Source organism: Trachemys scripta, chromosome 3 (assembly GCF_013100865.1).
Source record: "Trachemys scripta elegans isolate TJP31775 chromosome 3, CAS_Tse_1.0, whole genome shotgun sequence".
Classification (NCBI taxonomy): Eukaryota; Metazoa; Chordata; order Testudines; family Emydidae; genus Trachemys; species Trachemys scripta.
The window spans coordinates 157,434,340-157,458,010 of record NC_048300.1 but is presented as its reverse complement, the minus strand read 5'-3'; the positions used below and the strand labels follow the sequence as shown (position 1 = coordinate 157,458,010).

At 38.8% G+C, this 23,671-nt stretch overlaps 1 protein-coding gene and 1 long non-coding RNA gene across 30 annotated transcripts in view; one reads left to right on the top strand and one right to left on the bottom strand.

The window, feature by feature from the left end:
• Positions 1-23,671, bottom strand: part of DST (dystonin) — a 539,328-nt gene that overhangs the window by 364,291 nt on the left and 151,366 nt on the right. For all 29 annotated transcript variants that reach the window (XM_034766279.1, XM_034766278.1, XM_034766280.1 and 26 more), the window contains one exon: positions 16,243-16,304. In XM_034766279.1, the coding sequence (XP_034622170.1) occupies positions 16,243-16,304 (62 nt within the window). The remainder of the gene's footprint in view (positions 1-16,242; positions 16,305-23,671) is intronic.
• LOC117875212 overlaps positions 1-23,671 on the top strand; it is a 32,305-nt gene that overhangs the window by 1,122 nt on the left and 7,512 nt on the right. The gene's annotated exons all lie outside the window — the stretch shown is intronic.

Here is a 23,671-nt window from a genome sequence, read left to right as displayed (position 1 = left end):
TCATGCCCTCTCACCGTGAGATTTACAATATCTTTAAAGTTAATTTTTAAGGATCTAATCCCAAGTAAATTTAAGTCACTGGAAAGACTCCCATTCATTTCAATGGGATTTGGATCAGGCTCTATGTGCAGTACTCAGAATGGTAGTTCTGCATATTGAAGGCAGCATATTGAAGTCATCCACCTTTCAGCTACAGCTTCTCTGAGATAAGGCTCACATGGACATTTATAAAGGCTACTATAATTACACCATTCAATTTAAAATGTCACCAACAGCCAAGTCTCTCTGATGAGAAACTTGTGTGGCCTTTGCAGAAAGCTCCTAACATCATGTTGGGATTCCACAACTTCCTGGAAAGTGTATGTCCTTAAACCTATTTCCAATCAAAGAGTAAGTAATCACAAAATTTATTATTACTGTTAATTTCACTAACAAGAAAGAGCCAAAAAGAAACATATAAAAACATATGTGCCCCTTCTTTTGCTGCCCCAAGCAACAGAGTGCAGTCAAAAAGCCAAAGATGCCAGCAGCATAACAAGCAATTAAAGAGCATTTCTTTGATATATTTATGTGGGAGAAAGATAAATCATTCAATCTGACATTGTCAATAAACTTAGTATCCTGAATCATTTCAGGATCAGTGAGGAAATCCAGTGAAAACTCAGATCAAACCATCCCTCCAGACTAGAAGAAATTATTTACATATTAAAGGAGACCAGGTAATAATTGGTAATGCTATGAAATTGGCTGTGGCAATCCTCTATGAAAATTGAATTCACTAAGTTCAAAGGAAATTTAAAAAAAAAAGTGGAACCAAGTAATTTAAATACTGGACCAGAAGCCAAAGAACTGAATGCCACTATTGCAGAGAGTCATATTTCTTAAACATTGACAATCAAGGAGCAGTAGAGACGTTAGTTACAAGTCTACAGATAAATCTATTTTACATGGATTTAAAAAAGGAAGGTTCAGACCCAAGTAATCCCATTGATCTTTTATACAAACAAGGCTTATCATGCCAGGACATAAGGCATGATTTATCTGATTTTTTCAGAAAGCTGCTTGCTGGCTGTAACAGGATCCTAGCTTTAAATTCAGCATGTAATTGTGGGAATATCACACTTTCCAACATTCTCCTGCATGACTAGTTTGCTAGACAAGGCCTGATTGCTGCCTATCTACTATATGGCTTGCCCAGACTTTTCCAGGTGACGTACATAAGTGCAGTTCAATATACAGTAGTTCTGTTCTATCCAGCTAGTTTACATTCCAATAGAATATTAGCACATCTAAGATCCTTGCCATTTTCCATTACCATACTGAAGCTGTGCCAGAGAGAATCCCTTTTCCAGTCATCAACATTTCTCTTACAAGGGATACTGTAAGGATTGAAAGGCTCCAAATTTACATTACTTTTAAAATTACATTTTGTTTTTACTCATTCCTAAACTAAACCTTTCCTGCAGCATAGTTAAACTGCTGGGTGCACTCCCAGAACAGCAAACCCAGGCTCTGGATTTCTCCACCATTGCAGGTCTGAGTGAATGTGATATGTGCACATTGGTATAGATGGCGCTGTTTCTCCACTCTTTGCCTGTGTTCTGATCTTACATACAATAAAGGTGTTGAAATATACACAAATCCTGCTCTACAATCTGTTCACAAGAACAGGACAAACAGATAGGGCAAAGGAGACAGCACAAAGGACACATGTGCTCACCTTTTTTCTGTATGCCTACATGCGGGCAAGCTAAACTTGATCAGTCCAATTTTAGACCTAGTGGCCTTGACAGTGTCTCTTTAAACTCACATCCACTATTTGTCTGTTCTAGACTGAGTTGGTAATCTATTCCCTAGAGAGTATTTAAAAAACAGAGTGAAAATCATTCTGCCTTAATTCCATATTTAAGAGTCATTTCCTAGCTATTTGACTCTGCCCCTTGTTGCTGAACTCCTCAACAGCATGAACAGTCAATCTCATTCCACTTCACAAAATCCCTCCATAATTTCAAATACTTTTACTAAGTATCTTTAAAATATTCTCCTCTACAATGACTGCAAATTCAATCTTGTCGACCTTTCTTCATAACAATGTCAGGTATGATCCTAGTTGCCCCAATTTACACTCCCCTACCCAAAGTCTTGTACATCAGCAACAGTGGATTTACATTCTTCCCCCTTGTCAATCCATCACAGCATTCTTGCATGGATAGCTTAAGATTTTTCCTTTTTACAGTAACCTCTACATTCCTTCCAGATCACTATACTGCCAGACTACTCCATTTCTGTTGTTCTCTCTATTTAAGATTGTTGCCTCCAATCTTATTATGTTGCATTTTCTCCATTATTCTGCATCTCTCTTACAAAGTCCTGTCATACAAAACATACAAATCTTTGTGCCTTAAGGTAAATACACTCTTGTTCTATTTCCAACATTGATGCTGTTAGCAAATCTTGTTCTTACGTTTATTTAGATTTATAAAATGAGATCAGATATTCTCAGAAGCCCTAAATCAGCAAAAGATCTTAAGCATACGCATCACATTTGGCAAATGAGTAGTCGATGGAACTTATATATGACTGTGTATAAGGACCATGCCGCATTAGGGCCTTAGTACACATATGATATCTGAAATGTAATAATTAAACAAAGCAAAAGCTTTACCATGGCTCCATGTCAAAAAGACAGCTATTCCAATTCCCTAGCTCACCTACAGAAAGAAGAGCCTCAGATCCATCTAATTAACATATCTCAAACCTTTATAAGCAGAGAGCTTGAAAGATCAACAAATTCAGGTTCTGTTGAACGTGTTGAGACAGTGAGTTCCAGAGTCAAAGTCTAGTAATTGAAAATGCTTTCTCCAACCCCATTCAATTTAAAGTCTGCAAGCTGCTCAGTTGATTTCAACTGCCCTGGTACTTGAGGGGGAGAGGTAGACTCAAACTACATAGAGGTTAGTAGGTCAAAATCAGCACCCGGAAATCCTGGGAACCACAGCAGGCTAAACAGGACGATTATGTAAGTGGTTAGCACATTTTGCATTAGTTATTTATTGTCAACCAAATAACTTAAAACAATCATAATAATGTTCCCAAAACCAACCACTGAAATACTCCATTTGTCATCCTTTACTTGCTGGACAAGCTGCAGTTATTACCGCTTTGTTTTTAAGTTTAACACAACAATCTCTTCCAACCTTTTTCTGCAACTCTTCACCTTTGCACATATACTTTGATGTTGTAAATTAGCAAAAATCTTTTTTAAATATAGCATAATAATAATACATTCTAGGAATTCAAGTTAATTAACAAGCATGCCAATTCTCTTTACAGTCACTATCCATTACTTAGATAAAATCATGTAATACTGCTTACACATTCAGTTTGAAAACTAATTTATTTAAAAATCTGCTAAAAGAAGTTTCAATTACTACACCTGCCTCTGATTCTCACCGCCAATTTCTGACAATAGTACAATCACATTTTCCGATATTTAAAAATATTTTTCTCTCCCCTCATCCTGTGTGAAAGACCCATTCCTGTAGGGCAGAGGTTCTCAAACTGTGGTCCGAGCTCCATTCAGGTGGTCCGCAGATAGTTCCCTCTACGGTGCGCACCTTGGCGGCTGCACACAAGAAAATGAAGGGCCACTCACCTAATTAGTGGAGCCGCGCAGGTGTGGCTCCATGAATTAGGTGCCTGGACCCTGGAGAAGATGCATATGTAAGGTGAGGTGGTGGCCTTGGGGGGAGAATAGGAGGTAGGTGGGAGGGGGCAGTGGGGTGAGAAGAGGGGGTGGGAGGAATTTGGGACGTGCCGGGTTGCAGCAGCCAGAGAAAGGTGACTTTCCCCAGCTCCAGGGCTGCAACTGCCGGGGAGAGATGGCCCTCCTTCCCAGCCTCAGCTCTGTGATTGCTGTGGCAGGAGAGAGACCCCCCTCCCTCACAGCCCCAGTTTGGGGGCTGCCTCGGCAGGGAAAGAGGGCACATTCATCGCATTAGAAAGGTAAGACTACTGATATTAAAATATGAGTTGTGTGCTTTTATTTGTAGAACAAAAAAACGTTCATTATTAATTTCTTTTTATATAGCGCTTTTATACAAAGCGCTTTACAATAGTTAGCTAATGGTACAAACAACATTTGGAAAGATCATTAAGTGGTCCACCAACACCCTCAGCAATTTTCAAGTGGTCCGCGAAAAGAATAGTTTGAGAACCACTGATGTAGAGAAAACTAACTAAAAGACTATATGATGCCAATGTGAAATTAACTATACACAAAGTGTACAAAGCAAGCAATATGAAAAAAAGATAAGGGAAAGTATTTTTCTCATCTCTTTCAGCTGCAGTAACCCCAGATGTTGTCTGTAACAAGAGTAGGTAAAAAATAGACAAAAGTATGATTTTTAAGATAATGGTAGCCCTTTAATTGAATCAATTAGCAATTGTTTCCTGTATCTCATATCCAGGTTTTGGGGGGAGGTTTGTTTTTTTTTTTTTTTTAAGGTAGTGGAAGGATCACAGACCTAAAGGGCATGGGAGAGAGATTCTGAACTAGCCTCAACTTTGGTGAGTTGGACAAGTCACATACCATCACATTTTTTCCTCAATATAAATACTAGTAATTTTACAGGCTCTGGAAAAATCAGATCTATGAGAGTGGGCCTCATTCCCTGGGCAGAACTTCACTGAATTCAGTAGGACTCCACATGCGAGCAGGCATCTGCCTGTGTGGACTCCATTGAATTCAGTGGGGTCTACTCATACGGATCCAATTGTGGAACTGGGGCCCTATTCAGTAAAAATACTATCCTCCCCTTAGCACTTAATGTAGGCTATGCAGAACCAAATGACTCTTTGTTGAGTATTTACAGAAACTCTCATAAGATTATTATTACATATACTACTGCAGAACCTAACATGTGCAAGGCAGTTTCCAAACACTGAGTAAGACACATTCCCTGCCCCAATATCCAGAAAAGATAATAATGCTATCAGAAGTGAAAGTCTTGATTCCCATAGAGTATGTTTTATTCTGGTATATTTTTATTACCTGAAATAAATAAATGCAATGGCTATAAACCCATAGACCAAAGCATTACAACATTAATTTAGGTGTGAGATAGACGCATCCCACCAGCTCTGGTACCAGCAGACTTCCCCAAAACAGCATCTACTTTGCAAACAGTTCTCATTGAACATGAGGCGTGGAGGAAGTATGTCAGAGCATGTACACTTGGTGACAGTACAATTCTACTAGTGCTCCCAACTCAAATCACTAATGCTTACAAGGTGCACCATTTTCTTCCCAGCAGGTGCACCCCCACTGCCTGTTTCCCACCTCATAGTCCCTTTTTCAGATACTCAGCTGCATATCTGTTTATAAAGCTACTGTTAAACCTCCCCATGTAATCTCACATTTGGATTACAAGCTCTCAGTATACACTTCACAGTCACCTTTTCACTTGCTCGTTTAATGTATACCTGCAGCATACTGATTATGAAGATAAGTGAAGTGTGGGATGCCATCAGGTTCAAAGATAGAACTGACATTTATTTTGCCTCTTTAAATATGTGAGAGAGTCACAAGGGCAGTAAAAAGGAACACATAAATAGATTAATAAAGAATGTCAACCAAACATTCAGGGGTGCTGGAACAATTTGTATAATGGGGGTGCTGAGAGCCATTGAACCAAACTGTAAACCTTGTATATACTGGAATCCACTTCCAGCCAGGGGGTGCTACAGCATCCCCTGCAACCCTAGTTCTAGCACCTATGCAAACATCAGCAGGTTTCATATTACACCCCAGCCTGTTGCTTTGGTGCTATAGGACATCCTAAGAGAAATCGTGGGATTGAAGATCACTAAAGAGGATGACTTAACTAGTGTAACAAAATTACTAATATAGGTCTGACAAAGTATCTTTGCAGAGAGGAACTAAGAGAATTCAATGTTTGAAAACTGTTTTGCCAGAGGAGGACTGCTGGATGGGGCCAATAATAGCGTAACTAATCAGAAATGAATTGTTTAAATTACTAAACTGGAATGTTAATGGACTCCTATCAAAAGCTAAAAGTTATGAGAACTTTAAAGGATGTAAGGCAAATATTATTACATGCCTAGACTGGACACCATTAAGAAGTAAGCAAATACCACACTGACTTGAACGCAATATTTCCTATATATAGGGCCTGATACTGCATTCCTTGCATACCCAAAACTTCCCTTCACTTCCACAAGAGAGGGTGTGTGTGTGTGTGTGTGTGTGTGTGTGTGTGTGTGTGTGTGTGTAAGAAATGCAGGAATGTGCCCATTGGAATATATAGAACAATAGCTAGGGCATTTACTTTTTTAGTGGTATTCACACAGCATGAGAAAGCAATTGTGAAATTAGAAAATGGCTGACTACTGTAACCATACTTCATTTTTGAAAAGCTGAACAACATGTCACTTTGTTGAGGTCTACACAGGTAAAATATGAGATCAACAGATAAGACTTTATTCTGATTAAAGCACTTGACTTCAGCAGTAGTTTTTCTTGGGAAATTAGCTAGAAATTAGATGCTAGACTTCCAATATTATTTGTTTTTCTTTAAACTGAGATTCTTATTCTGTAAACCCAACCCATAATGAAGCTATACATTTACATACGTGATTAGATATTCAAGTCACAGTGGGCACCCTTAAAAATTTAATATTTACTTCTCCATAGGTTATAAATGTGTTTAATTCTGAGCCCCATTCTTCCCTTATGCTCACTTCTACAGTCACATTCAGGGTAACTGAGAACAAAAATGGGCCCTCTAAGTCTAGGAAATATAGCTGTGGAGTAAAATACTGTGGTATGGGAAACGTTAGATGTTCGATGTCACTTTGTACAGAGTACTAATATACCAACCTATACTACTCCCATCGGCACCAGTGGCACAGTTCACGCTGGCTCCAGTGGGAGCAGGATCAAGACGGTATATTTCTAAACTAATAAATAAATGAGTAGTTATATTTGCATAGATCAGAAGAGTATAGATAAAGTATAATTCAATGAATAATTTAACAATTAATTAAAAAACAACACTTAATTGCGAATGGTACAATTATATCTTATCTGTTAAAACCTCAAGAAGGTAAATAATTAAATTTTAATTAAGTTCCATGCTAACCAAGTCTTAATTGCAAATAATAAACTCATAGAAAAGAGAATGAATTAATAAATTAATATATTAGCCTGCTATAGATAAGTAAGTTAGTGCTGAGAAAATAAGAAACAATTAACTTATATTTCAAAATGGTTAATTTAACTCCCAGTAGGGAGTACAATCACTGTACCTACTGAAACAAACATTCTTCTTTATAACATAATGTAACTTTCCAAATTTCTCACTTTTCACATATATGTGGAGAATATTGGTCCATGGTCCATGGTCATTGGCAGAGAGTGCTGATACTTGTCAAAATCAAATACAGGTTGATTAGCTGAGACCACAGAATGGAAAAAGGAGGTACAGACAGACAAGTAATCCAGTGAATGAACACTGAAAGCCATCGAGCTTCATTTACCCCTTGGTGTCAATATTAAGTGGGATAGGGAAATCTTTCAAAGCTTCTGCAGAAGTCTTTAGGCATTTTTTGTGGAGAAGAATTTACATTCCTTTTCAAAGTACTTTTTCATTTGGCCAAGTATTTTATTTTTTACACTAATTAGAGTTAAAAGGGAGAACCTTAGGTTATAAGGAAGTTACTGACATGATTCTATAATCACATATCCATGTAATGGGTAGATTTTATGTTCAAAGAAACTGACATGACAAAACAAAGATACCAGATACGAACTGCTATCTAGGAAACGTCCACACAGCAGCTAAGCACACAACCAACAATCAGGTGAAAAATATTATTTGTGCTGAAGGTTCTGTCCCATCAGATTTTAATTAATAACATGATATGCTTGTACATCTAATATACATTTATTCATTTCTGTTAAAGCAACTGAGCACCTACATAAAAACAGTTATTAAAGAAAACTGTGACAAGGGTCATAAGTCACTCAAACGGAGCAAAAGTGTTGCACACTGTAGAAATATACATTTATTTAACACATTTTATAAGGCTAGCTAGCATCTCTCTTTTAGTCACTCCATCTTAATCCAATTCCTAATTGAGTTTGCATATATTAAGGATGATAAAATTAACCTCAGATCTATTGTATAATTTTTATTTATTTGGTGTGTAGGCAGATGTTACTGATGTGTGTTTGCAGGCCTCTGCAATTCTGTATAATCTCACACTCTGAATCAGTCCCTGGCATTCTATAGGAATGTCTCACAATTATCTAGTCATCCTCCTTAATATTTTCTACAATTCTAAAGATCCATCAACCTGCAATAAAGTTCTGAGGTTGCTCTCCATCTGCTTCTCAAACAGACATGCATTCTGTGAAACAAAATGGAGATGCTATTGATTTTACTTAGAAGTGACAGACTATTGAATAACTAGGATACACAATGTGGTGATCGATTCTGAGACCAGCATGCAAATTTGCAGGGAAAAGAAAGAAAGAGCAAGGCAAACATGCCTTAAACCAATAACAACTGATGACAAATTTACTCAGGAACTTATTTTTACATTCTTTTGAGACAAGATGGTACTCAAAGGGACAAATTCCAGCCACACAAGATTTCTGAAGTGAAGCCTAACTATGTAATAGATAAGTTAATGCAGAGAAACTAAAACTTTTCTCCATCTGCTGAGAGGCCAGTAGGTCCTGCTGAACTATTCAAACATATGAAAGGTCTAAACAAAAATCTGAGTTCTCAGCTATGCCCTGTAAATAAGTGGTGAGCATAGGGTGACCAGATGTCCCGATTTTATAGGGACAGTCCCGATATTTGAGGCTTTTTCTTATATAGAAGCCTATTACCTCCCCCACCCCGTCCCGATTTTTCACACTTGCTGTCTGGTCACCCTAGGTGAGCATAGCTGGAGGGGACAGGCACAAAGAGCTATATGTGGGTGTCGGAGAAAAACACAGTTCTCACTTTTTGTTTGGGTACAGCAAGTCAGATGCTTTATTTCTCTCACAACTGCGCAGAGGGAGAGAGCTAAGCAGGTCTCTCTACAGGTAAACAATTACAGCAAGCATTTATACCTTTCATTACAGACAATAACAAGCAACAGCTGCATTTTGTTTATACATAGGCCATCTTATTTTTCTCACTTGTTTTGACTCTAGCCTACATACAATATTTTCTACACATTATCTACACAAGGTCGCAACAACTTCTCACACAGTTCTTTCCCACTCACCTCACACAATCCTCGCTTCTACAAATCCTGCGTTATTAGGGTTACAGTTAGCCTGACTCTTGCTAACAAACTGTCAGGCATTGCAATTCCTTCCTGTCAGTTCTTTCTCTGCTTCCACATGGGTTATCCGTTCCTTAGATCAGTTTTCAACTGGTCTTATACCCAGCATAGTTTAGAGCAGCCCTGGGAGTGCTATGAATTATGCCAATTTGTAACAGTCCTCAAGAGGCCATTATGCTGACAGGGGTTGCCCGAGCACAGCATGCTTAGGCCACACCCCCGACATCCTTGCAACACCAGCTGAGAAGAATCCTTATCTGCTCAGGGTAGCTTTCTCTTCCTGTTGCATAGCCAGAAGTCTTTCGTATCAGTTTTTTCCTCATATACACAAAATTAAAACTTGATTTTATAAAACATGTTTGGAAAATGAAGAGCTATCAGATAGAGTTTTTGAAACATGGTCCTCAGAGTTAGACCAACACTGAGTGTGTTGGAAAACCCCACCCATTAAAATAAGTACAATATAAATATCTGTAAGGCCAAAAGGTGAATGTATGTATTTATTTGGAATTTTCAAAATGAAGCTATTAAAAAGAAAATACTGCTGACCAATGTTATCCATTTCGATAAGCTGCAGTGTACTTTCTGCAGTGTACTTTCAGCAAGGAAATGTTTACATTGTATTGGAATGATCCCTATGTAGCTAAATGTCCACCTACACATTCCATGAAGTCATTGATCCAAGTGGCCTTATACAATCCATGTGCTACATTAGGGGTATTAGGAACCAATAGAGTCACATTTCTATTATTCATTCAGTCTTTGCAGCATTACAGACTGCTACTACAATCTACAAAGCACTTCTTTCTTTCTTCTGGTATGGTACAATGATGACGTTTTGTAGAATTGTAGATTTTTTATAATTATGAAAAACAATCACAGAACAAGCTTTGTAAGTATATTGTGCAGCAGGTACACCTGACTGTCACTAAGACCTAAAGTAGTGATTTACGGGACAATTTCTATCACATCTGTTTAGGGACGGTAGCTAGTATGTCCAGGATCTTGCTGGTTGGGGCACAATCCATGGAGAATCCAGGGGAGACATACAGCATAATTCACTCTATTGTGTGCACCTAACAAATGACTATTGTCAATGATAGCCTGTGTTCTGGTCACATGGTAGCAATACTTGGGGATGTAGTGTTCTAGCCAGGTGATAGACAGTTCTCATCCCAAGTGTTCTGCTGAGGTAGGAGTCCCACCCTGCTTCTTCAAGGATTGTAAAAGATGCACTCTACAACCTCTTTGTCTGCTAGAAATGGTAAGACTGAAATGTGTTTCATTTCTCTTTTTTGTTTTTGTTTTTTGGAGAGGATATTTTGGAGTTCAAGTCCTATATGTTTGTGTTTGCTTTGAAAGTAAGGAGCTCTGAAAATATTTGTTTAATTGCTCTTTGCTACCTTGCACTACCATATTTTTCAATACTTTGTCATTATTTCTGATGCTGAAACCCTGGAGCACCTTATTTAAAAATAACACATTTATTCTTTGGGGGCAGGTGTGTGTTGCTGCAGAATTTTTTTTTTAAATATGTGTTTCAGAAAGGAGATACAGAAAGAGAGAGAAGAGGAGGAGACAAGGTGGTCTTATTCTTTCATGCTTTTCTCTCTTCCTTTAATCTTACTCTCTTCTCTATCTACTCATTTTTTTCTTTCCCCATCCTTCTCATTTCAAGCCTGTAATATCACCCCTTTTTTTTTTTATTCTTCCCTGTGCCCTTAGACATCAGGGGCCTTGGAACCAATTCTCACTGAAGTCAGGAAACAGTCTTTGGCTCCAAAGTACATTGACTCTCACCCCAGATGCTTAGGACCATTTTTACAGATATCTGAGAAGAAAACCTCTTCATCTGACAAATTTAGCCACTTTGGTGTGTCAGTTGTTGACTATTCACTATAGAAAAGTAATGTGATTTAATGTACTACTCATTGCTCTACAAAAGTCAAAACACCTGCTACACCACAAAAATGTTTCAAGTAGTAAAAGCTCAAGACCTTCATCCAAATCTCACACTGTGGCAGTTATTGCATAAAATGAATGCTCCTCTGAACAACTAACAAATAATGTGAGTTTTGTTAAAGAAATATATTCCATGGTATTAGTAGAGTATAAAGTCCAAGATGTCACTTCTTCAGAATGTATGTCAACATTACCGTTAGTTTTTAAACAGGATTCTAATCAGCTCTATCAGATTGATAATGAACTGAAAGGAAAGGAATGTCAGCATTGCAAAATATTGAATGGCAATCCCTTTGGTTCTAATAACTGTGAAATATGTCAATGTTTTGAAAAGTTTACTTTACATTTGCAATTAATATAATTATTTTATTTAGGAGCCTAGATCTAAACTATCTCAGGAATTTCTAAGGTGTCTCTCATGGTAATATCTATGTCCCTAGCTCAGCAAAGCATTTAATCACATGCTTAATTTTAAGCACATGCCTAGGTTTTCTGCTGAATAGGGATGGGATTACTCTCAGAACTTGTCCATATGGAGACAGTACACAGCAAGCCTGGGGGTATATTTACAGCTGACTAGCATGCCGAGCAGTAAGTCAACATGTGGACCCTGATGCTGTGTGGCAAGCTACAGCACTGTACATTCACATCCTGGCTTGCCACACACTAACGGCAGGTCTACACTAGAAGTGCTACATTGGCACAGCTGCACCAATGTGTGTCTGGTGAAGACGGATGCAGCTGTGCCGATGTAGTGTCTCCTGCCAACACAGTGCTGGTGTGGACAGTGCTTAGGCCACTGTAAGTTGCATCGCTCATGGGGGTGTCTTTTCCACACACCTGAGCGATATAAATTAGATTGACTTAAGTGGTAGTGTAGACCTGCCTTAAGCCTCCATGTGGACAAACCCTCAGGCTTAAAGTTCAGCATGAGCTTAGGTGTTTTGAATCCAGGCCTAAGTGCCAAGATTTTACATACCTGGACATAATTAAAGGGACAGTGATTCCCACCCCCTACTTAGGATCCCACCAAATTTTAAGGGATTTCCATTGGATGACTGATAACAGGGTTTTGATGCCAGTGGGAGGATCACACTTTTGACTTACTCTTAGTGAATCTGTTTGGGATGTACACTGAGCAGGTGTAAAAGTTTGACATTCCACTAAGGACATTCTGTGAGAAGGAAAGAACAGGTTAATTTCTCCTGGGGAGAAAGGAGGAGGAGGAGGAAAGCATGGCAACAAGTGGGCAGAGAACGGAAAAGAAGGAAGGAAGGAGCAAAAAGAAGGGGAGAAGGGGAAAGGAGAAGATGAAGAAAGGTGCGACAAGTCCTCTCACTTATTGTCAGGATTCCATACCACTATCACACTCAAATGCTATTCTTGGCCTCTCTTCATCTTCTCTTTTCAGTTTGAATTACGGGCCAACACGGCAATAGATAAAGTATATAGCTAGCTTCTGCAACAGATTATGGAAGGTATATATGCAAGTATGTTGTACTGAATCCAGTATAACAAAGCTAGAAACTATGGGTCAAACTCACCCATAATGCATAAGCAAGTACAGCTCTCTTGACTTCACTCAAGATGCATCCACATACGCTACCAGTACATTTGGCTGTATTTCCTTCACTACAAAAGATGTCCTTAATATTTTCTTGGGTCTGTGCTGTCCTAAAAGAATGTTTTATGGCACTCTTTATTTTTATATCTTCATGCAAGCACTTGCCTTTAGAAATACTGGAGTAAAAACAGAACTTTGATAAATTTGATCAATTTATCACCTGATTTAAGAAGGAGATGATGTCAGAAAGTTCATGTGAACAGAAAATATATAGCCAAATATTGTATTTATGTATATTAAGCATCCTTTGCTGTAATCCTAAAATGAGATGAAAATGAAGGCCAGTGATACACATGCATACAGTTAGTCACCTGCAGAAGTGTTTGCAAGATCAAGGCCTAAGGCCACTGACCTCACAAAGGCTCTCAATAGGACTAATTGGGTCTGCTTATCCATATCCCTTTGCAAAAGCAGGGCCTAAATCACTTCAAATGTATCTTTCCAAGAGGTAGTTTATAAATCTCAAAGTCATTAATCTTCTCACAAAAGAACTACAACAGTAACAGGAAAAAAAAATAAAAACATACTATGTTTTTGGCTATAATGGTTGTGTGTGTTCATGAATACAATGAAAGAAGAAAATGCTTTAATTGAATGCAGTATGTATGAACTTCAAGGGCCCTGCTAACAAAACTCACAGGGACATAGCATGTGCTGCATCTCATAAGAGGCACAGCACAGGGATTATGGGGATGCAAGAGTTGATTTATAACCTGATTCTGGGACTGCCACCTCTGGATTATGAAGATTCCTTTGTCTGTCTCTGACTTATCCTTTCCTGTGCTATGAAAGGGGCAGCACAGAGCTGTATATGGCAGCCTTACACTGCTTCTGTACTAGGAGAATGTTTCCCAGTGGGTTGCAGAACCCTTACGGCCAGAGATGTGTACAGGGGCCGAATGGAGCCCAGTATCAGCCACGTATTTTTTAAAAAATACAGCCCTTAACTCTGTTACTGTTGACATCTCAGATTACTAAAATTGAAATAATTTTTGAAACCTACAGTTACCTTTTCATCATACATGCTATTTGATTACTTTGTGCATTTCTCTCAGCTTGGCCAATGAAAATGGACTGGTCCATTTCACTCTTGTTTATAGTAGTTGGGCCCAACCTTCCACCACTGAAATCAGTGGCAAACCCACATAAACTAGATCGGGAGCAAGACTGGGTCCAGGCTCCCTAACATGACTCTCATGACAGTGTGGTTTTAGGCTTCAAAACACTGCAAGAGAATGTTCAGCTAAAGAAAGAAAGAAAGAAAGAACAGTTTCCACTATTTCTAGCCTTATTAGCTTAGACAAAAACCTTATTTATTTAAATTTTATGTTTACAAAAATCCAAATTCGAGGTCTTAAACTTTAAGGCCCATTTAAATAGAATGATACAGTAGGATGTATTTAATTATAATTTCTGATAAATATTTGTTTACTAGATATTTCTGTTTGTATTTACAATTACTTTAAATTTTGTATTAAAGGACACTCTCGAAGAGACCCCAGATATGTAATCTCTCCTCCCCCGCCTCACGCACAAAATTAAAACCACATCTTTAAACTGCATCTCTAGTACAGAAAAAGATTAACAGCCTCTGAAACAAGGCAGCAATTATCTAAAATTATAGGGACAAATGCATGGCAGTTAATCTGAGGATTGCCTTTTTGCTGCCAATTGTTGGCAGTCTGTTACTAATGTATGTTGGGGTTGCTTAGACCCGGGGACAATGAGCAAATTTCTTATACATTCACATACACAATAAAATCACAGAAAGGGGAGTAGCCACTCTGCAGCATGCTGCCCCTTCTCATTAGCTGGCAGAAGTCCCTCTGCAGGGACACATGCTCATTTGGGGATTTGTGGGGCTGAGGTGTCAGAGTGAATGGGGAACTGTGGAGCAGCTGTTATCCAGAGCACGTTTCCTCGGAGTCTGGCACATCTACAAGCAGCAATCCAGCCGCAAGATACTGTTGGCATGACCAGCATTCACGATCTCTTCATGACTTCTATCCCACCCTACTCAGGAAGAGGTAGTGCACAGCTGCAGTGGGGAAGCTAATGACAGAACAGCTCTTGAGGGAGTCATGGTGCCAGGAGGGACTTACGTAACAGCTTAGAAGAAAAATCTGCTTCGAAGGAAAGATTGGGTTCCACAGGATTTTGATCAGATTTTATTGTGGATCTTTGGGCTCTGCTGAGTTGCCAGGTTGCTCACTTGGCGGGAGGTTGTGTGGCTCAAATTTTTTAGAATATACAAAAACAGAACTCTATTAGGATTCAGAGTTTCATGTGTTTAGATTCACCAGCAGGTTTGGTTTCGGTTGCATCTTCTAAAAACTCAAGGAGCTCAAGTGAAAAAATTTAAAGGGAATCGACTGCAAAGATTGGTAACACACTTCCAATTCTGCAGCAGAAAGTATCTAAAACTCCTCCAGTATCCTCAGTGCAGCCACAGCAAAGAGAGATGACAAAATGATTAAATAAGCCAGAAAAATGTAGGTGACATGTTTCACAAAATGTGAACATAAGCAAACCTTTGCAATGGTGTTTCAATATTACTCTCACTAATTAAACCTTAGTTCTGACAGTCTGCAGATACATTTTAATTTAATGTGACTCACATATGAATTCAATCTTTGCCTTACACTACTAGCAAAGCAAGTTACATGAAACAATCACACAATCTGTTCCTCCAAAGAAATGTCTGGGCTAGACGGCTGGCAATGAAACAGCAGATTGAATTCAGAGCTGAAGGGCAACGCTGTGAAGGTGAACTCACAGCCTTCAATTCTCCGTTGACTAAAAGCTGCACATGTTGCTAAAATGATATGCGCTGTCCCTGGGGCTAAGTTCACTGCCATCCACAAGAAAGCAGCTGAAAAAATATTTTAATCTTTAGAAAGCATTGATTTCTAAACCATGAACAGCACATTGATGCCCCTCGAGTGGTCCAGATTCATAATGCTCAAGAACACTTCCCTCCTCACAAATTAACCAACTTAGTTCCTTCTCCAAAGAAAACTGAATCATTTTAATGTCATACATAAACACTCAAATCACGCTGCCATCTGAGATGCTCCAGCACTTAGGGCAAATGCATTTGCTAGGACCAAAAAAGTTAACAGCAGTGATGCTTCATTTTCTCCATTACCCCCCAAAACCTCAGAATCTTCCTCTCTTGCGTTCTTTGTTCCGCAGCAACACTACTGCGGCCTCATATCAAATGTTTAGTAAACCCACATTCACCCAAGGTAATATTCCATGTCACTGGTATGACAGAAACATAAACTGACCTTCATGAGGTGTTGATTTATCCATTTTGTGAAGGTTTTCTTTTGTACTTTGTCCCGTTCATCTGGGGAAGGAAAAAGGGGAAAAAGAGTTTTCAACAGCTCTAAAAATAATATAGCACTGCAAAAGGTTCTGCATTGCTGATTTTATTAATATTTACAAATAAACACTCTGGTAATGTTAGAAGAGAGAAAAATCTGTGAGACAGCTACATGAACTAATTTAAGTGGCACTATATATAACAGCAGTGTTTTTGTGTACAAATGTTCTTGCAATATCTCATTTTAATACAAAATATTTGCTTAGGCCAAGTCAAATTAAAGCTTTTTGCATGCAAAATATCAGGTCTCCTCTCCAGTAAGATCAGCATGTCTCCTTCTCTTCTGTTAGTAATACTATCAGGAAGATCACTCCCCAGAACCAAGATTTTGGCCTTCTATTCTCAAGGTTCCACTAAAGGGACTAAGGTGCATATAATAAGAGCCATGACCACTTGGGGTAGGCCCTGTAAAATCTAATTAATCATTAAACCATTTGCCAACAGAAAGACTATTGACTAGTTATTTGACAACAAAATACTTTTTGATCATGGGACCCTCCTGTTCCAATATGCAGGAGTGTGAGGCACTTTCATTTAAAGGTTGTATAGTCTTGAATTCTTCCAGCCCTAAATGTGGGAATGGATGTTCACTACACTGGCATGAGGCTCCAGCTGCCAGTACTTTCTTAGGTGGCAGTTGTTAGTATTAACAGATTTCCCCAAAAGACTGAGGCAACAGAATGGAAGCAACAGAATAAAACAGTAAGATTTTATCCCATCTCTGGATGGAAAGTATGAATAGGCACTTCCAATAGTCACATTAAAGAATCAGGATCTTTTATATTGGGCTACAAAGGAAAAGAGGAATGTGGGTGGTGAGGGGTGTTCCTAAAATGATAGATAGCAAAAACAAACTGTTCAAATCTCACTTTAATGTTTGCTCCCTTCCATATCACTGATCAGAACAGATTTCCTACATCTATGCATAAAGGGCAAGATAAGGTTTCCCACCTGAATCATTGACTTTACCAACCAATACAAAATAGAACTAAAATCCAAGCAGAAATCTAATATGAATGCAGACTCAAACATACTGTGTAATCACTAGACAACATTATTCTAAATTTAAGATTAGATGGCCTCAGCAGGCCTGCAAAATGGAGGAGGGTGCCAGGAGCCTCTACCTCTTTTTGCAGCCCGTGCACAAGGTAAGGACACAGTTGTTACCCTTGTTATAACTTTCGGGCAGTGGCTGCCCTCTTGCAAAAGGTGGGTGAAGCAGTGAAGCTTCCCTCTCATGCACCAATCACTGGAGCTGGCCTACCATGGGAGAGCAGGCTGCACAGCAGATATGCTCCAAATGGACTTCCCCTTAGTGTAAATTGGCTCTGCACCATATCCTACTCAGAGCCTGACATGATCTGATTTTACTTTTGCTAATATAAATCTACACTGACTTCAACTGGCCATAAAACAATATGTAGAGCTGAGTTAATTTTAATTACATGATCTGAGATTTTAGATCATTGGCTTGATTTTCAAAGGAGCTGGGCACCTTTAGTTCCCATTGACATCAGTGGGACTTGTGGGTGCTCAACAACTCTGAAAAGAAAGCCACATATTAATAAATAACAAGCAATACCAATGTATACAGTGATGACGATCTATATATTGTGCTTAGAAGGAAATAAAATGTATATGTACAGCAGGATCTCTCTCTTTTTACTCTGAAAATAATAAACTATACAACTGAAAAACAAGGAATTATATATGTTTAGTTTCACTATAGCTCAGACCTTGACTTGTAAATTATCACCTCAGTCATCTTATAATCTAGGGAAAGTGAATCCTGTCTGGAAATTAGGAGACCTGAATTCTACTTCTTACTGATAATGTGATTTTCAGTGAGTCATTTACCTATGTGTGCATCAGGGTCAGGTTATACTGGGAATCATAATATTTACCCATCTTTGTAAAGCGTTTTGGGATCTTCACATGAAAGGTGCTATGTACATAGCAAACGTTCTTATTCATTACAGGCAAATGCTGCTCATAATATCTGGCCTAATGAGAGGGCCCACCCAAGAGGTGGGTGTCTTGGCTGTAAGTGGGCTAAAGAAATCCTTCTCCACATACCAAAGACTATAGAGCTGTCCTGCAACCACTAGTCTAGCCTGAGAGCTAATGTATCCTTCACCGCCATAATAGGAGGTCAATGGCCAACAGATCTGTACAGGGGTGGATCCATCAGCCCCATCCATAAACACAGCAGGGGGATCCCACGAAGCAGGAGCTTCATGGTACACAGGAATGCACTCCACCTGTGCAAGCTTGAGAGATTCTCTCCCTTGAGCTCCTTGTACAATGGAACTGCCGCTTATTCACTGATTTGGGACCATTCGTAGTGTGTTTGAGGGTGTGAAGCAAAGAGGCCAGATATCAGAGCAAGATTTCTTCCTCAGCTACTGTCATGACCAAGAGGGCTAATGAGAGTCTTTATGATTCTGACAGTCTAAGGCAGCAGAACTGACATATTAAGACTTATTTAACACATGAAAAAAAAATCATTCCACTTGGACAACTGCAACCCAGAGAATGAAACATTCTGAGTGTTGAAACAGACAATGTTAAATGTAGGTGATTATGGTGGGGATTGAAATGTAATGTGGATATATGGTATATAGGCAGTGTTCATTCAAAGCTCTCAAGCTTTCCAGATCCTGATGTGCAACACAGGCCCCCAGGATGTGTGACAAAAGTAAGGGGCACAACAAGAAATATTTGAGAAAAAAATTGGCAAATTAATTGGTCTCTTTCCCACATATAAAGTTTTTTATAATCTTCATTTAGCAATTCAGCATTCTTGGTGTCAGTAATTTACCATAATAAGCAAGAATCTCTGGTTTGGTAAATGTAGAGTATAAAAAACTGCATTACTCAGAAATGATAGAAAATCAGAAATATTAACAGTTTTAACTATTTTGTTATGGATAGCTATTTAAAATTAATGTGAGTTCTCCAGATTACGCGATTTAATATTCCAGCTCCCAGGTTACAAATGTGTCCCTGTTTTGGTTGAATGAACCAGTTATGACTACAACAAAAGTTTGTATTTAGGGCAATGCTACCATCACAACAATATGACAAAAAATGCACTTTGTTCCCTGTTATAATCTGTAGTATTAATTTTAAGTCTATTTTAAATATTAAAACATGTAAAAGACTGCTGCCTATAATATATATTCCTTAGGAAACTATTTAATTAAGGAACAATTTTGTATATCAATGCATTGTCAATTCACCTATGATGAACACAAAAATGTAGTGTGGCAGAAAACGGTCAGCTGTTAAAGACACGAAAAAGATAGAGACAAACAACTTTAATATAGTTTTGGTAAAGACCAACCTCTTCAGAAATGCATTTAACCTACCTGATCTCAAAACAAAACATAGCAAACTAGGCATACTGTATGCAATGATTAAAGACTATGACAACTTTAAACACTGTGGTATAAATATAAAATTCAGAAATGAAACTCAACCTACTGTATGAAAGTCTCTAAAGAGTGATAGCACTTGCTCTTTCATGATTTCTGAGAAATTTCTCAGAGTGTAACAGCTCTGCTATGCTACCTATTGCAGGTCTTACAACTTTCCTTTCCAAAAGCAAACATGCTACTATAAGTCTGGAAAATGCAAACCATTGTAAATACTGTACTACTAACCCATACAGCACATTAGTTCCACCAGTTTTGTATTCCACTGCTCCCCATGTTTAAAGAACTGCCCCATCATTCTTTAGGAAAACTTGCAGATAAGTTCCCGAAACTTCACTTTCAAACGTCAAAGGGTTTCTGTATTTTCTTTGCAGGAAAGAGAAGTCAGAGTGACGATTGAGGCTCCTCCTGGTAGATGGAAAAGTAGTAACTCCCCTTTTTTAAACAAACATTAGCAAACATCCGTCCTGACTGCTGTTAGAGCAGGCAGAATACTAGCCCTATGCATTTCATTCATAAGAAAATGAAATATATTACATTAAATATATTTGTCTTATTTTAACTTTAAATTTGTAATTACAAATGAGAGTTCAGTTTGCGAGCTCTTCAAAGCAGGGGCTGTGTCTTCCTGTACATATGAACAGTACCTAGCAACTTGTGGAAGCTACCATAATATAGATAAATAATAATTCATTAATTAAACTGAGTTTCTGCAAATTCACCAGTTCTAGTGGACAGACTTTTCCGTGTCCCCTCAATAATCAGGCATATAGAGCCACAGCACCGCATGAGTTTCTATGCCTGAAAGGCTCCTCCGTTTCTCCCTCCACAAATTCCAGGAAAAATTTCTACAGAATGAACCAATCAACATCCACCTTAACTATCCCAAGCTAGAATGTACTAGTACTCTGTGTAGATTTCACATCAGGAGATCTGTAAAAAATCCAGATTTTGCAGTTAAGATGCATCTGATGATCAAATCCACTAATCCGTGCAGATAAACTCAAAGGGCCAGAACTCTTAATTTGTTCATAAACAAACTAGGGAAATGTAACCTAGATGGAACTACTATAAGGTGGGTTCATAACTGGTTGGAAAAGCGTTCCAAGAGAGTAGTTATCAGTGGTTCACAGTCATGCTGGAAGGACATAACGAGTGGGGTCCCGCAGGGATCAGTTCTGGGTCCGGTTCTGTTCAATATCTTCATCAATGATTTAGATAATGGCATAAAGAGTACACTTATAAAGTTTGCGGATGATACCAAGCTGGGAGGGGTTGCAAGTGCTTTGGAGGATAGAATTAAAATTCAAAATGATCTGAACAAACTAGAGAAATGGTCTGAAGTAAACAAGATGAAATTCAGTGAGGACAAATGCAAAGTACTCCACTTAGGAAGGAACAATCAGTTGCACACATACAAAATGGGAAATGATTACCTAGGAAGGAGTACTACAGAAAGGGATGTGGGGGTCATAGTGTATCACAAGCTAAATATGAATCAACTGTGTAACACTGTTGCAAAAAAGTAAACATCATTCTGGGGTGTATTATCAGGAGTGTTATAAGCAAAACACAATAAGTAATTCTTCTGCTCTATTCTGGTCTGATAAGGGTTCAACTCGAGTATTGTGTCCACTTCTGGGCACCACATTTCAGGAAAGATGTGGACAAATTGGAGAAAGTCCAGAGAAGAGCAACAAAAATGATGAAAGGTCTAGAAAACATGAACTCTGAGGGAAGATTGAAAAAATTGGGTTTGTTTAGTCTGGAGAAGAGAAGACAGAGGGGACATGATAACAGTTTTCGAGTACATAAAAGGTTGTTACAAGGAGGAGGGCGAAAAATTGTTCTCATTAACCTCTGAGGATAGGACAAGAAGCAGTGAGCTTAAATTGCAGCAAGGGTTGTTTAGGTTGGACATTAGGAAAAATTTCCTGTCAGGGTGGTTAAGTACTGGAATAAATTGCCTAAGGAGATTGTGGAATCTCCATCATTGGAGATTTTTAAGAGCAGGTTAGACAAATATCTGTCAGGGATGGTCTAGATAATACTTAGTCCTGCCATGAGTGCAGGGGACTGGACTAGATGACCTCAAGAGATCCTTTCCAGTCCTACGATTCTATGACTCTATCCCCAGGTACACCAGTGCAGCTTTCTGCCATCTCTCTGCTCCATCCCACGTGTCACAGGAGCTGCCTAGGACATAAACAACCACTGCTGCAAGTTAGAGCAACTTCCCAAGAAGCTATCCCACTAGCAAGGATCAACCCCACCTGACACTTCCCAGAATACCCCTGATGCCAGCATAGGGAGAAGCAACTGAGGATTCTGCTATGTGTTAAGACCATGTGTTAAGACAAGGCAGTAGTTTAAAGGGCTTACCAGAAATCAAGTATCTGACCCTAAATAAATATTCTATATGAGAAACACAATGGGAAAGCTGCAGAACTGAACTAATTGGCAAGGCATACAATATCACAGCATTTTGTACCCTTTTCCAGTCACATCCAAGAATGCATCCACAATGAGACCCGTAGTATCTGCTATAGAAAAAGGCCAAATTTCCCTCTCAGAGGAATATTCTGGGTTAATCCAGGAGGTAGCTTTTCGTAAGTTACAACGTATTCTGTATGGCAGGCCAAGCTTTCTGACAGGCTGTGATAATTTTCCGCCAAGCTTTGAATGATGGGCCAAATAACAAATTGACCCAGAATCTGAGGCAACCTGGACAACAGCTTGGAAAAGTTGGACAGAAGGTTTGTGAACCAGGTCTGATCAGGGTAAATAAGTACCATCAGTCTTATATTTTCACAGAGTCTTTGTAATTAGAAAAGGTGAGGAGGACATAGCTAAAAAGTGCCCCTTATCTCTATTTTTCAACACTGGCTAAAGAATTTCTCTACCTCTTTCTTCATTCTACTAATGAAGAGAGATTAAACGTCAGTGTACCCCTGCCCCCACCAGTCACAGATCTGCAAACAAAATCCCAATCACTTCTTGGACAGCTCCTTGCTTCGCTCAACCATTCTGCTGCTGTACGGATTTCTTCTCACCTGAAGGAATGCTCAGATTGAGGACAGGGGCTTCTGCATTCATCCAAGTGATGTAAAGAGCTCTGATTCCCCTTTCTCCCTTATCTGTGTACGACATCATCCATTTTTTCTGCATATACAAACTTAATTTCTAATTACATATATATACATAGACACACAAAAATATTAAAAGAACATTATTAAAGTTGCAAATTCAAGCACTCAGAAGCTAGGAAATTCCAGAATTAGGGTTGCCTGTGCAAGGGTCATAGGACCCCTGCCTCATTCAGTGCTCTTATTAATTTCCTCATGGGTTTTTCTAGGGTGCTCATCACTGTAGTATCTGAATGCTTCACAAACATTAATTTATCTTCACAACACTCCTGAGTGGTGAGGAGGTATTATTACCCGGTTTTACAGGATGGGAGTTAAAGTACAAAGAGATTACAGTCAAAAGTATCCACTCTTTTGGGGTGCCCAATTTGAGACACCCAGCACCTGGTATTTCTGAATACTTCTCATTATTTAGCACTTTATACTTTCAAAGCACAGCTCTCACTGACTTCAACTGCAGCTGTGAATGCTCAGCAGTTCTTCAAATCAGACCCCAGAGTATCAACTTGGGCACCAGAAAATGAGGAACACAAAATTAGTGACCACCTGTGAAAAGTTTGGTTTAAGTGATTTGATTAGCATTACTCAGGCACTCCATGGCAGAACCAGGGGTAGAATCCAATTCTCCACAGCAGTATTGAATGGCCTTAACCATGAGAGGTTTCAGAGTAGCAGCTGTGTTAGTCTGTATCCGCAAAAAGAACAGGAGTACTTGTGGCACCTTAGAGACTAACAAATTTATTTGAGC